Here is a 16,040-nt window from a genome sequence, read left to right on the forward strand (position 1 = left end):
AGGAAGGAGTACTGAAGAAAGGGATCTGGGGGTCACAGTGGACCACAAGCTAAATGAGTCAACAGTGTAACACTGTTGCAAAAAAAAGTGAACATCATTCTGGACTGTATTAGGCGGAGTGTTTAAGTAAGACACGAGAAGTAATTCTTCCACTCTACTCTGCGCTGATTAGGCCTCAGCTGGAGTACTGTGTCCAATTCTGGGAGCCAAATTTCAGGAAAGAAGTGGACAAATTGGAGAAAGTCCGGAGAAGAGCAACAAAAATGATTAATGGTCTAGAAAACATGAGCTATAAGGGAAGATTGAAAAAATTGGGTTTGTTTAGTCTGGAAAAGAGAAGACAGAGGGGACACAACAGTTTTCAAGTACATAGAAGGTTGTTACAAGGATGAGGGAGAAGAATTGTTCTCCTTAACCTCTGAGGATAGAACAAGAAGCAATGGGCTTAAATTGCAACAAGGGTGGTTTAGGTTGGACATTAGCAAAAACTTTGTAACTGTCAGGGTGGTTAAGCACTGAAATAAATTACCTAGGGAGGTTCTGGAATCTCCATCATTGGAGATTTTTAAGAGCAGGTTACACAAACACCTGTCAGGGATGGTCTAGATCAGGGGTGGGCAAACTTTTTGGCCCAAGGGCCACATCAGGGTTGTGAAACAGTATGGAGGGCTGGGTAGGGAAGGCTGTGCCTCCGCAAACAGCTTGGCCACTGCCCCCTATCTGCCCCCTCCCACTTCCTGCCCCCTGACTGCCCCCCTCAGAACCTCCGACCCATCCAACTCCCCCTGCCCTGACCCCTATCCACACCCCCTGACAGGCCCCCCAACCAATCCAACACCCCCCCACTTCCTGTCCCCTGATCGCCCCCTCCCGGGACCCCCGATGCTAACTGTCCTCCCAGGACCCCACCCCCTATCCAACCCCCCTGCTCCCTGTCCCCCCCCGCCGCACGGGACTCCCCGACCCCTCCCCCAGGACTCCACCCCCATCCAACCCCCCCTGCTCCCTTTCTCCTGACCGCCCCCCGCCCAACCAACTGCCCCCTGTCCCCTGACTGCCCCCGGGACTTCCTGCCCCTTATCCACACCCCCGCCCCCCTCCTTACCATGCCGCTCAGAGTGGCAGGACAGGCTTATTGGAAAGCCTGGGAGGTGGGCAGGTGCAAACCGCGCTACCCGCACGGGGGAGCACCCAGGGGCCAGCCTCCCTGGCTGGGAGCTCACGGCCCGGGCAGGACAGTCCCGCGGGCCGTAGTTTGCCCAACTTGGGTCTAGATCACAGTTTTCAAATGCGGCCACCAAGGGGTTTCCCTGTGGCCACAGCAGTTTCCTGGGCAGTGGAGGGGGGATAGCATCAGCCCCTCCCCTTCATCCCTGTTGCTCCTGCATGCGCTGCCTCACTGGAGACACAGATGGGACACACAATGCTTAAAGAGAAAGGTGAGGGGGTGAGAAAGTGAGCAGCGGGCTGAGGAGTCAAGCGGTGAGGTGAGCAGCGGGCGGGGGAGTAAGGAGGCGAAAGGTGAGGGGGTGAAAAAGTGAGCAGCGGGCTGAGGAGTCAAGCGGTGAGGTGAGCAGCGGGCGGGGGAGTAAGGAGGCAAATGGCAAACCAGCAACAGGGTAAGGAGGCGGGTGGGGGGGGTTGGCTGCGAGCAGGGGAGTGAGGAGGCGAGCAGGGGTGTGTGAGGAGGCAAGCAGCGGGCGGGGGGGTGAGGAGGCAAGAGGCGAGTGGCAGGGGGGCGCCGGTGGAGGAGTAAGGATGTGAGTGGCGAGGCAGCAGCAGGGTGAAGAGGGGGGCAGAGGGGTCTGGCTGCGAGCAGGGGAGTGATGAGGCGAGCGGGGTGAGGAGGTGGGAGGCGAGAGGAGGTGGGATGAGGAGGCGGGGGGAAGGAGGTGAGGCAAGTGGGGGGGGCCTGGTGGAGGAGTTAGGAGGCAAGCAGCAGGCTGACTAGGCAGACAGGGGTGTCTGGCTGCAAGCGGGGGAGTGACGAGGTGAGTGGTGAGCCACCAGTGAGCGGGAGTTCTCGTGGTGGGCAGCAGGATGTCTGTGGCAGGGGACCGAGGAGGCGAGCGGTGGGTGGGGGAGTGAGGAGGAACACAGGAGGCAAGCAGTGGGCAGGGGTGAGGAGGTGAGCAGCAGGTGGAACCCCCCTTTGGGGAGGCTAGCCCCCCACTCCACCCCTTCTGCCCACGCAGCTGGAGCCCTGATACCCCCTGTGCCTGGAACCACATGACCCCCACCTCACCGCCACCCCGTATCCGGAGGAGACCCAGGATGGCCACAGCCGTATGTCCCCTCCCCTCCCCAGCTCCAAGCTACCCAGATATCTTTTTCATTTTTATTTGGACTTCTATTATGTCAAAGCATTTTTAAATTTACTTCAGAATTGTTATACAGACAACCACTTTTACCAAAAAAGCAAAAGAAATAATAATAAAAAAAAGATAAGAACACAAAAAGCACCTTATTTGTGTTTCTATTCTTTTAGGTCTAGTATAGAATAGAGATAACTGTGCATGATTTTTATTACTGAGTCTGCAAAAAAACAAAAAAGACCAAACACACACCCAAAATCTTACATAAATGAATTACAATGATTTGGATGTACATATGTGCATATTATTTTACTAATTTTTTCCTAAAATTATTTATTTTTCCTAAAGTGTAAGTGCGGCCACCAGCAAGAGTTGGTGGCTGCACTCTGACGCCACCAAAAAATTTGTTGCGAGAACCCATGGAGATAATACTTAGTCCTGCCATGAGTGCAGGGACCTGGACTAGATGACCTCTCGAGGTCCCTATGATTCTTTGATGCTCAGCTAAATGGTTGTAAGAATAGTTTAAATAAAGGCAAAATAAGCTTTTTTTGCCAAGAGAAGAGTAACAGAAATCCCAGTGCAAATGAACTGTTGCAGAAATCAAACCACTATGGTGAGAGCTTGGCAGGAACCACAAAAAATTAAGTGGTTTCAACAAACCTGAAAAGAATGACAACTGAGAAAATGTCTTCCATATCACAACCACACTTCCATTGAACTGATCCCTATTATGAACGATTCCTTCATCACACATCAGGGCACCCTGAACGCGGAAGAGGCCCAAACTAGAATGTTATAACCTCTCTCTTTCAATAACCTTTACAAAAGTTTACTATTTTGAATGACTCACCCAGCCCTGTTACCACCATGGCTCCTAGATCAGCAACATAGTTTCCTTTGCGAAATGTAGCAACTCTTCCTCCTACACGATCCTTTAAAAATTAAAAAGTATATTTATCAGCAATTTTCATTCCATCAAATTTAGAAAAATGATACCTGAGCAATAAAAATTACTCTCCTGAAAGTCTCTTACAGACATCTAAATAGGGTTATCTGAGCCACAGCCATAAAGTGAATCCCACACCACACAAACATCTAGGTTTCAAATAAGCCACTCACTTGAGCTTTTGAAGAACAGGCATTAGTATTTAAACGTGGTATTTAGTAGATTCCTCGATGGCAAGAAGTTATAGGTGGGAGGGCAGGTCATTTAGTACCAATGGTCATGATAGTATGTTTGTTAGTAAGTTTAAACAAACTATGTAATATACCAAGTAATGGCACTTCCAGCCCCTCACCTTGGAAGAGATGGAGGGAAGAAAAACTATTCTACAATTGTAAATGACACCCTGTCCAAAAGTTCTGGCTGATATGCAGTCAAAATTTTCATCCCTTAATTTTACCCTATAATTCCTAATTTTGCCCTCTGTTGAACTCTAAACAATTCTTCTTTACCTTGGTGTTAACGCACTTTAATACCTTTAGATTGTTTAGCTGGACAGCTTTAGGCATTGCTTAGCCAGCTCTACATGTTTAACTATTTTAGTCTCTCCTCATAAATCAATCCATTATTCACCACAGCATCTTTGCTGTCCTCTAAATTTCATCAACTGGTAAATATTTTAGAAATATGAAAGGTGAAATCATACTACAGCTATATTCCATACAAAAATAAACTATGTTAAGAGAAAAAGCAAAAGTTGCAAAGTCAAGAAATCAAGACAGGAAATGTCAAAATTAAATTAGTATGTAGTGTAGTTGTATCCATCTCTGTCCCAGGATAATAGAGAGAAAAGGTGGGTGAGGTAATATCTTTTATTGGACCAACTTCTTTAGGTGAGAGAAAAACTTTCGAGCCACACAGCTCTTCTTCAGGTCTGGGAAAGATACTCATAGCACCACAGTTAAATGCATCATGGAACAGATTGTTTAGCGAAAGTACTCAGCACATATTTTAAGGGACCATTCAAGGTAGAGTGGTCCATTACCGCCTATGACTTTGAATGGTCCCTTAGAATATGTGCTAACTACTTACGCTAAACAATCTGTTCCATAAAAAGAAAAGGAGTACTTGTGGCACCTTAGAGACTAACAAATTTATTAGAGCATAAGCTTTCGTGAGCTACAGCCCACTTCATCGGATCATGTTGCATTTAGCTGTGATGCTCGGAGTACCCTTCCCAGACCTGAAGAAGAGATCTGTGTAGCTCAAAAGCTTGACTTTCACCAACAGAAGTTGGTCCAATAAAATAATTAAAATGTTTAATTCAGTGCCAGGCAATCTTAATTCAGCTCTACTGAGCAGATGGCAATGTTACAGACTTGAGTTACATGATCACATACTGTTTTCTCTCAATATCTTTGCTTCAATTCTGTGCTCAGAATGGATGCTAAGCAAGCCAAGGATGTGTAATCAATAAGGCCATCTCCTCTCTCATTTGCTGAAATATGCATAATCAATTACACAGGATTGCACAAATAAAAGGGATGATCTTGTAATTAGGGACTGCACTGGACTCTGGAAAACTGGGTTCTATCCCTGGCTCTGCCATAGGATTCCTGTGATACTGGGAATGTTACAAACCAAAGTTTTCTGAAGTGGTCACTAACAGTGTTCCCTCCCCAACTTGAGGGATGCTCAACTTGAGACATCCCAAAGGGCTGGATTTTCCCTGCTAAGCCTTACTCAACTACAGCTGAAGTCAATGGAAACTGCAGCCGCTCAGCACGTTTGTGGGAAAAAAATCCAGCCTCGAGTTTCAAGGGACCCAATGACCAAAGCATCCAAGATGGCCGCTTTGGCAAGTGTTGGCCTTACTCTGCACTTCAGTTTCCATACCGCTGCTTTCTTACTTCCCAGGGCTGCTGGGAGGATACAGTACATATTTTATTATTGTACTGAGATGGTGCCTAGAGGCTCCCACCAAGGATCAGTCAAGCCCACAACACAAAGATGGCTTTTGCCCCAAAAAACTTATATTAACGTGCATGAGGTTTTCCTACTACGTTGATGGAAAGATAGAAGTATACCATCATGGGTCACACATTGAAAGAAGAGAAAAACACTTCACAGCAGCCTTGTTCCCTGAGCATTACTCGTACTGGGGTTTTCCAGAGCCACTTGGTTAGCTCTAGTATGCCCTCATTTATGGGGATGAGCAATTCTGGCCCAGGCTGATGTGGTCAAAATGTCAATTACTTTGTGTGATTTTTCTTATGACCATGATTTCAACATCTAAAGTCTCAGCAATGCAAGCTAAGAGACTCTGAAATGCTTTAAAGTCATCAATCATTGGAGCAGGAATGCTTTGACAGCCTCATCAGGTGAGGATGACAACTTTAAGTTGAGACTGGAGGTGCTGTTCTTCCATGGCTCCCAGCTTCTGGGACCTAACATTGGAATCCAGCGTTGGCAGCATGGGCAACGATGCCTCCAAGGAGCCTGATCTCCTCTTCCTGGATCTACAGGAAGGGGTTCTGTTGTGGGACACCTGAGATGATGGTCCCCAGTAAGGCCAGGGTGGCACAGTATATAGGTACTTGCTCAGTTGCGGCCAAGTGGTTCAATGCCACTTTTGTCTGTTGTGATAGCACCCTTTAAGAGGGAATCTCTGGTACAGGCTCCAGGGTTGTGCTCAGAAGAGAGAGAGATATCCCTACTCAACACCAGGGAGAAGGCATAATGTGATGACAGTGAAGAACAGTACTCTTTGAATGGCAATGCCATGTGCTGGTGTCTTGGCCCTGGCTCTGGGTGTTATGCAGCACCAAAGATGTCCTCTTAACAGTTCCATGAAAGCATATATCAGTCCCATAATCCATAGAATGGTAACTTCATTGGTGCTGGCTTACCTGGTGCCACCTCCTCTTTTAACAGAGAACTCATATGCCCTTTGGTGCAGTGATGTCTGTTTTCCCTCCAGGATGGTGCCCCTTCTGTGTTTGGAGCCAATGTCATATCTGCTGTCCACCTGACCCTACCTTTCAGTCTTGCCCTTGTTTTGGGGGTGTCAGTTCCAATGAGGATGTCAGCACTGGAGGCATAGGTGCTGAATCTGTCTGAACCAGCATCTGTAGCAACATCAAATGCCAGAGACTGGGAGCCAAGTGTCAATGTAGCCTCTTTCAATTGTGTTTTCTTCCCTGCCTCTCCTTCGCTGCTGGACTTTAGGGTGTGGTGTCTGCTTGGAGGGGCTCTCACTGAGAAAAGACAGTTACCTTTTCTTTTCTGGTGTTCTTCAAGATGTATTCCTCATGTCTATTCCACACTATGTGTGCGTGCTCGCCACATGCACCAGTGCCGGAAGTTTTTCCCCTAGCAGTACCCGTAGTGGGGGAGCGCCCCCAGCAACGCCTGGAGTGGCACCTGCCTGGCGCGGTATAAGGGGAGCTACGCGCTCCCCCCACCCTTAGTTCCTTCTTGCCAGACAACTCCGACAGAAGGGAAGGTGGGTGGGATGTGGAATAGACATGAGCAACATATCTCAAAGAACACCAGTTACGGAAAAGGTAAGTGTCTTTTCTTCTTCAAGTGATTGCTCATGTGTATTCCACAATAGGAGATTCCAAGCTACATCTGTTCGAGGTGGGTAGAAGTTCACAAGTTCACAGGACAGAGAACAGACCTGTCGAACCCAGCCTCATCCCTGGTTTGGGGGATGATTGCATAGTGGGAGGTGAACGTGTGAACTGAAGACCACGTGGCGGCCCTACAAATGTCCTGGATGGGGACGTGGGCCACGAAGGCAGCCAACGAGGCCTGCGCCCGAGGCAAGTGTGCCCTCACAATGGGTGGCGGGGGACACCCGCCAGCTCATAACAGGAACGGATGCATGAACTGATCTGATTGGAAAGCCACTGAGTGGAAATCGGCTGGCCCCTCGCATGCTCAGCTGAGGCGACAAACACTTGCAAGGACTTTCTGAACGGCTTGGTCCGCTCGAGGTAGAAAGCCAGAGCCCACCGCACACTGAGCGTGTGGAGACAGTGCTCCTCACTGGACGCGTGAGGCTTGGGGCAGAGGACCAGTAGAAAAATGTCCTGACCCACGTGGTAGGCAGAGACCACCTTCGGGAGGAACGCGGGGTGTGGGAGGAGCTGGACCTTGTCCTTATTAAGGACCGTGTACAGCAGCTCGGAGGTCAGGGCCCTGAGCTCTGAGACTCGCCTGGCCAACGTGATTGCAACCAGGAAGGCCATCTTCCACGAGAGGTGAGACCAGGACCACATGGCCAGTGGTTCAAACGGGGGCCCCGTGAGATGAGCCAACACCAGGTTTAGGTCCCACTGTGGGACCAGGGCTCTAGAATATGGAAAAAGACTATCCAAACCCTTAAGGAACCGGCCAGTCATAGCATGAGACAATACCGTGCACCAGCGGCTGGAAGGCCAATATGGCTGCCAGGTGCACCTTGACTGACGAGGGCGCCAGGCCCTGGGCCCTCAGGTGGAGGAGGTAATCAAGGATAAGCTGGATTGGGGCGGCCACAGGGGAGACACCCTGGTCTGCCGCCCACCTAGAGAAACGGGACCACTTTGCCAAATGAGCGCAGCGAATGGAGGGCCATCTACTTTGAAGAGGACGCGCTGAACCTGTTCTAAGCACGTCCTTTCCTCTCCGCCTAAACACTGAGCAGCCACGCCGTGAGGCGAAGGGTCGCTAGGTTGGGATGGAGATGGCGGCCCTCGTCCTGAGAGAGCAGGTCCGGGCGCAGTGGCAACGGCCATGGAGGAGCTACTGCAAGGCCCATGAGGGTCCCATATCAACGCTGCCTGGGCCACGCCGGGGCAATCAGGAGGACCTGGGCCTTGTCCGTCTTTATCTTCTCCAGGAGCCTGCTGATTAGAGGGAACGGGGGAAAGGCGTAGAGAAGCTGGCTTGACCAGGACAGGATAAAAGCATTGGAGATTGTGCCCCTCGCCAGGCCGCCCCTGGAGCAGAACCGGGGGCATCGCCTGTTCTGCCGAGTTGCGAATAGGTCCACCTGGGGAGTTCCCCACCTTCGGAAGAGCCAGTGGGCCACTTCCGGGTGGAGGGATCACCTGTGTTGCAAGGAAAAGTCCCTGCTCAAGCGATCCGCCCTCTCCTTCCGGGCACCCGATGGTGGAAGGTCTTCAGGTGGATGTCGTGGATTATACAGAAGTCCCACAGCCTGAGGGCTTTGTGGCAGAGGATCGGGCGCCGCCTTGCCTGTTGATATAGAACATCGAGGCCATGTTGTCCGTGAGGGGGGAGGGATAGCTCAGTGGTTTGAGCGCTGGCCTGCTAAACTCTGGGTTGTGAGTTCAATCCTTGAGGAGGCCATTTAGGGATCTGGGGCAAAAATTGGGGATTGGTTCTGCTTTGAGCAGGGAGTTGGACTAGATGATCTCCTGAGGTCCCTTCCAACCCTGATATTCTATGATTCTATGACCCTGACTACCTTGCCCTCCAGGTGCAAGCGGAAGGCCATACATGCCAGCCGCACCGCCCTGATCTCCTTGACGTTTATATGTCGGGTCAGGTCTTGAGCCGACCACAGGCCTTGGGTCTGAAAGTTCCCCACATGGGCCCCCTCAACCCAGGTCTGACGCAACGGACACCAGCTCCAATGATGGAGCCCTGTCCCTGAACAGGATCCCTTGGAGAATGCCGTTTGGCGCAGACCACCATCCTAGGGAGGTGATCACAGAGTCCGGCACGGTGAGGACCTTGTCCATCCTCTCCATGGCCTGGGAGATCTGCGAGAAAACCAGAGCTGAAGGGGTCTCATCCTGAGTCTGGCATGACAGATCACGTATGTGCACGCCAACATGTGACCCAAAAGCGGCAGGCAAGTGGCTGTTGTCACCGGGAACCTTGTGATCGAGTCGATGAGACCGTTCAGGTTCTCGAATCTGTCTGGCGGGAGAGAGGCCCTGACCGACACTGCATCCAGGAGCACCCCGATAAACTCTATGCGTTGGACTGGGACTAACGTGGACTGGATGTTGTTTACAACAGGCCCAAGGCGGTGCATATGGACAGGAGCAGCGCCACGTGATCCCTCACCTGTGACCGGGAGGTGCCCTTGATAAGCCAATCATCCAGATAGGGAAATATCTGGACCCCCTGCTGTCTGAGGTAGGCCGCTACCACCAACATGCATTTTGTAAACACCCTGGGGCAGTGGACAGACCAAATGGGAGGACTGTGAATTGGTAGTGATTCTGTCCCACCACGGAACGGAGGAAGAGCCTGTGCCCCTCAAATATGTGGATGTGGAAGTACGCATCCTGTAGATCGAGGGATGTGTACCAGTCCCCGGGATCCAGGGAGGGGATGGAGGAGGCCAGGGAGACCATGAGGAACTTGAGTTTCACCATGTACTGGTTCAGACCTCGCAGGTCCAGGATGGGCCTGAGCCCCCCTTTGGCCTTTGGGATAAGGAAATAACGGGAGTAATACCCCTTGCCCATGAACTCCTCGGGCACCGCCTCTATTGCTCCTAGTCCTAGGAGCCACCCCACCTCCTGCTCAAGCAGAGCTTCATGCGTGGGGTCCCCCAAGAGGGATGGGGGCATGGGGGAAGTAAACTGGAGGGTGTAACCCTGGGAGATGGTGTTGAGAGCCCATCGGTCCAAGGTTAGACGCAACCATTCCGGGAGGAAAGCACACAACCGATTGGAGAAGGGGAGCTTTATTGGGGGTGGATCCCTGATGAGGACTTGCAGGGTGCCTCCAAACGTCCCATCAAAAGCACCTTTGCTCCGCCTGCTTGCCCTTGGAGGACCCAGGCTGGGGGGCAGGCCGAGACTGCCTCTGAGGGCTTCTCTTATAGTCCCGCTGCTTCTTATCGGTGGCCTCATACTTCGGGAGGGCGGCCTGGGCAGGAGTCTGCTGCGGCTTGAACTTAGGTTTTGCCGGAGCCGGGACATAGAGGCCCAGAGTCTGGAGGGTCGTGAAGGAGTCTTTCATGCCAAGCAGCCTTGTATCTGTTCCTGCCACAAACAGAGCTTTCCCATCAAACGGGAGATCCTGCATGGAAGACTGCGCCTTGCTGGACAGCCCAGAAAGCAGGAGCCATGACGCCTGTCTCATGCACACCACGGAGGCCATTGATCGTGTGGCCGTTTCCGCAGCATCCAAGGCTGCCTGAAGGGACGCCCTAGCGGCCGCTGCCCCTTTCTCCACCAGCGCCTTGAACTCCTTCCTATTGCGCTCCTGGAGGGAGTCCTCAAACTTGGGCAGGGAGCCCCCCAGATTGAATTCATACCGGCCCAGGAGAGCCTGATGGTTTGCCACAAGTAACTGGAAGCTTGAAGACGAATACATTTTCCTTCCAAAAGAGTCCGGCCTCCGAGAGTCTTTGTTCTTTGCGGTTGGGGCTGGCTGACCCTGCCGTTCCCTGTGGTTGACCGACTCGACCACCAGGGAGTTGGGCGCCGGGTGGGTATACAAGTACTCATGCCCTTTAGTGGGTACAAAGTACTTGCGTTCTGCCTTTTCAGAGATGGGGGTCAACGAGGCTGGTGTTTACCACAGGGCATTTGAAATCTTAGCCACCCCTTCATGGAGAGGCAAGGCCACCCTACCCGGTGCCAATAGGGACAGCACGTTAAACAGGGAGTCTGAGGGCTCCTCCATCTCCTCTGCTTGGAGGTGGAAGCTCGATGCCACCCTCTTTAAGACTACTTGGTGGGCCCTGAAGTCCTCCTGTAGGGTGGAGGGGGGCGGGGTGAGGAGGCCGGTGCGATGCTCTGGGTATCGGCCGGCACCAGACGGTCCACCACCTGGTTGGACTGTGGGCATGGTGCCGAGGACATACCTCCCACCAACTCCTTTCTCGGAGGTCTGGAGAGGGAGGCCGACGGTGCCTCCGAAGCTCTGGCCACTCAGTGAGCTGCCACCGGGGGCTGCGCCGGAGGCCACAGTGCCCACTGGTACCATTGGGCCAGCCACAGCACTCGGTGCCGCTGCATCTGCTGTGGCACTGGCAGGGCCAGCTGTTCGGGTTGGCTAGCCTGGCCCATCGAAGGACGGTTACAAATGGAGGCCGGGCTGGCGTAAGATCTGCTGCTGTTTCTAGCCCGGGAGGAGCGGCAGTGCCAGGATCTATGTCGGCCACGGGACCACGATCTCAACGTGGAGGACCGATACCGACGGTAACAGCTGCTCCGTGAATTGCCTCAGGGGCAGACCCGCGACAGCGAGACGCCAGCGATTGACGCCCGGGGCGGCGACGTCTTGGCAGAGACTTGGAGCGGGAGTCCAAGCGGGAAAGGCGTCAATGACCGTGCCGTGACCGACTGCGGTACCCCCTCCGAGACGACGACCGTTGGCGACGCCTGCCGCAGTCCCGTCGATATTCGCTCCTTGAGGACAAGCAGTGCTGAGAGTCCTGGCTGAACGGAACCCAGCCAGACAGTCTGGTCTATGTCGAGAGCAATCCACATAGACTCTGCCCTGAACGGTCACTGGGCAATGAAGGGCGTCAGGAATATTCCCTCGACCGAGACTGGTACCGGGACGGAGGCAACTGCGGAGATCCCAGCAGCGGCTTGCCTATGGAGCGTGGGGCTGACATCAGCGGCACTCCGGGCACCAGCATGGACATCACATCCCAGGCCGCCAGGAGGACTTCAGGCGTGGATGGCATCCAGACATCCGGAGAGGCCTGTTCCGAAGGGGCCAGTTCTACTCTGCTCAATGTGAGTCAGAGGCCTGGGGCCCAGTGGGGATCGAGGACTGCCCGACATGGGCCTAGCCTCTGTCCAGACTTCCCTCAGTGCCACTACAAAGAGGGAGTCTTCCTGGCCCTCTTGGCATGCCCCGTCAATGGGGAGCAGTGCCGACTGGTCGATGGCACCGGAGGGACACCGCGTACCGATGTCACGGTGCCGGTTCGGAGCGGCGTGTCGGAGCTGGGGTCAGCACTGACTCCATCAACATGGCCCGGAGCCTAATGTCCCTTTCTCTTTTGGTCCGGGGCTTAAACGGCTTGCAAATTTGCACCTTTTGCTGATATGGGTTTCTCCCAAACAGCGCAAACAGTCTGTGTGCGGGTCACTTCTTGGCATAGAACGCCTACAAGAGCTGCGCCTGGGTTTAAGTCTTGCAGGGCATGCCCCGGCCCGGGCTCACTGACTAACTGAACTAACTAAACAGCTAACTAACTACATATACTAACACTGAATGAACGAACAGTTCTGGGGACGAGCTACAGCAACGCTGGAGCAGGAGTAGTTCTGATGCACCTTCACTGGTGGCAAGAAGGAACTAAGGGTGCAGCTCCCCTTATACCGCGCCAGGCAGGCGCCATTCCAGGGATCGCGGAGGGCACTCTCCCCACTATGGGTACTGCTAGGGGAAAATCTTCTGGCACTGGTGCACGTGGCGAGCACGCACACCTTATGTGGAACAGACATGAGCAATCACTCGTAGAAGAACTACCATTTTGGTTCTTTGGAGGTGGATGCCAGGTCTGAGGTGACATCCATTGTGTAAGTGTAATATCAGCCACGTGTACCTCGACTTGAGAGTTCTCATGGAGGACTTACACGCTGAACATGTATCAGAGAAGTGGCTTTCCCCCAGACACAGTGATAATTTGCTGTGCCGATGGACCACAGGAATGAACTTGCTGCTGGTCAGGCAGGGCTTAAACCCTAAGGGTTTCTAGTCTGCCAAGCGCCTAACGCCTCTGTACAGAGGGCATATCTTCACCTTTTAAGTGGAGCATCCAAGCTAAAGAATTAACGAAGACCGAGGATGAAGACAGATTCTCTTCACAGAGCTCGTCAAGAGGATGAATTCAATGCTCAGAGAAGTACAGAGGGTTGGACATTTGACAAGGTTCCATCTTGATGACACAAGTAGCAAGAGGAAACTGAGGGAGAGTTGTGTCCACTCTGCTCTTTATGCCCTCACATGGAAGCACAAAAACAGCAAAGGGCACATGCACAGCCCTGATGTACACCGCAATTCAAAAAAAAAAAAAAAAGTCTGATCTTACATGCACGGGATGCATGCACCCCTACAATAGGATCCAAACTGACATACTCGAACAATCCTCCACAAGCTTGGGATAGACTAGATCAGTGGCCCCCAAACTACGGGATGCGCTCCCCCAGGGGGGCACCTAGAAATGTTCAGGGGGCCCAAGCCAACCCCCACGGGGAGGGAGCACCACACAGGACTGCTCTGCCTCCAGCCGTGGCCATGGCTTCTGGCCCCGCCCCAACCCCCAGCCACAGCTCCATTTCTGGCCTTGGCCCGTGGCTTGGCTGCAGTTCCACATCTGGCCACAGCCCCAGCCCCGACCGCAGCTCTGCTCCCAGACCCTGGCCCTCCCACTCCGGGGTGGGGCGGGATTTTCTGAAAGAAGATATGGAATCTCTGCTAACTTCTGTAGATGACAAAGATTGGTAAATGGCAACTGATGAAGACAGGTCACTGAGAGGCAAAAATCTGATATTTTAATATGATTAAGTATGAGGTTCTACAACTAAGAACAAAACACTGGACTAGATGGTTATTTAATCTCAGATTTCAAGTATTAAACTGCTCCCCCAAAGGTTCTGCTTGAGCATGTAACCAGCACAATCTACATCTAAATACCAAACATTCTTTAACCGTCACTCACAATAAGACAATATTGTTTATCTATTAATTCTCTCATAGAAGAGCCAGCTGCCAATACAGAAAACAGCTACTAAACAGCTCTGCCCATTTCAGCTCAGAAGCAGAATTTTTTTTTCTTAGCACAAGGTACTGACCCTTTAAGAGCCTGCTTGACCCCTTGACCCCGACCCTTCCTGAGAACAGCTTCAAAACTGGAAAAAAGATACAAGAGACAGACACACCCCCTGATTTGGCTGATGTATGTTAAATGGTATTCTCATTGATAGACAAGACATAAGCTTTACTATTCTCTTACAAGTAGCCAGCTACCAATACAGATAACTAGGAAGTAGTATTTACAATCTTTTAAATCAGTGATTTGGAAGAAAATATGAAATCTCTGCTAACATCTATAGATGACAAAGATTGATAGATAACAAATGATTAAGACAGGTCACTGAGAGGCAAAAATCAGACACTTTAATTTGGGTAAGCGTGAACTTGCACATCTAAGAACAAAACAATGTCGGACACACTGGGCTGGGATCTAGTCTGGAGAACAGTGACTCTGAAAAGGACTTGTGGGGTATGGAACAGGAAACCCAGTAGTATGCTATGACAAAAAGAGCTAGTGTTATCCTTGTATATATAAAAATTGGAATATTCAAAAGTAGGGTATTACCACCTCCGCTGCTGTTAAAAATTGCACAGAGTTCAGATAAAAGCTACAGAAGTCATTCGTGGTCTAAAGAGCTCAATATATTCAGCTTATCAAACAGAATGTTAACAGGTGATTTGATCATGATTTAATAAGTATCTACATAGAGAAGATTTCTAACAAAGACATAAGATCCAAAGGCTGCAAGTTGAAGTCAGCAAAGTTCAAACTGTAAAGATGCAGCAACTTAATAAGTGCAATTAACCACTGAAACAGCTTATCAAGGAGTATGTTACATTTTTTATCACCTGGAATCTAAACAACCAAAACTGGATCTCCTAAAAGATAAGTCCCAGTTCAGCAACTGGGTTGGATGCATGATTCATGGAGTGAAATTCTATCACCTATACTATGCAGGAGGTCAGATTAGATTCCTTATGATCTTAAAAGATAGAATATGAATAGCAAAAGAGAAGGAATAAATAAATAAGCAGATTGGGCAACTTCAAAATCCGTATACTAGGCAAATATAAGTGAAGGAATTGTGTAATTGAAAAGAAAAACACTAGATTCTGTCTGCAGGATTCTGAAACAATAGGAAGCAATGTCTAGATTCCAGTGTCTAGAATATTTTGATTTCCATCTGAAAACTGTAGCCTGCAAGACTCCTCCTACCTTTTTAATTATAAACATAGGGCATGGAGGGGCATCCAATTTTTAAATGCAGCTGTCCTTTCAGTGTGGAAGATGAATGCTCTTAACCCACGGAAGCCAACTTGCATTCCTTGGACAGGTAAAAGAGCTAAAGACAAATAAAAGGAAGGAAGTCATGTTGATGTGTAAAGGACAATAAGTCTTGGGTGAAAATTAAATTCCTATTCCAAGAAGGTACTCTTGGAAGACACCACTTTAATTCTCTGACCCTCCCTGAAGAGGCAATTACTACCAAGAAACCATCTTTGAGAGACAAGAAAAGAAAAGGTGAATTGTGGTTCAGAGCAGGTGAATGAGCAAAACAAAGGACGAAACAAATCACACTTAGCCACTATACACAGTATACTGGATGAAACTATAACTAAAAATAGAATAAAACATCTAAAATATGTGATGTGATCCAAAAATATGATAGGTTCTAACCAGCATGCTTTCTACAAGGAAAGAAGTGTCTCACCAACCTATTAGAATTTTTCAACAGTAAAGTGATGGTTAAAGCAGAACCAGTCAAAATAACTTAGACTTTCAAAAGGCTTTGACGAGGTCACTCACAAGAGACTACTAAAGAGCCTAAATAATGGGGGGAGAGGCAAATATTGTCATAAATCAAAAACTAGCTGAGAAACGGGAAAAAGAGTAGGAATAAATGGTCAATTGACTAACAGCAGGGTGCCTTAAAGTCCCATCACAGGCCTGGTGTTCAATATATTAGTGTTCTAGTAAAGGGTCTGAGTAGTGAGATAGCAAAATTTGACGATAACAAAGTTAC

At 50.4% G+C, this 16,040-nt stretch overlaps 1 protein-coding gene across 4 annotated transcripts in view; it reads right to left on the bottom strand.

Moving 5' to 3' along the window:
• The window catches only part of KDM1A (lysine demethylase 1A), a 167,639-nt gene that overhangs the window by 105,411 nt on the left and 46,188 nt on the right, over nt 1-16,040 (bottom strand). For all 4 annotated transcript variants that reach the window (XM_074934529.1, XM_074934528.1, XM_074934531.1 and 1 more), the window contains one exon: nt 3,169-3,250. In XM_074934529.1, the coding sequence (XP_074790630.1) occupies nt 3,169-3,250 (82 nt within the window). The remainder of the gene's footprint in view (nt 1-3,168; nt 3,251-16,040) is intronic.

Source organism: Natator depressus, chromosome 19 (genome assembly GCF_965152275.1).
Source record: "Natator depressus isolate rNatDep1 chromosome 19, rNatDep2.hap1, whole genome shotgun sequence".
In the NCBI taxonomy this organism is placed as follows: domain Eukaryota; kingdom Metazoa; phylum Chordata; order Testudines; family Cheloniidae; genus Natator; species Natator depressus.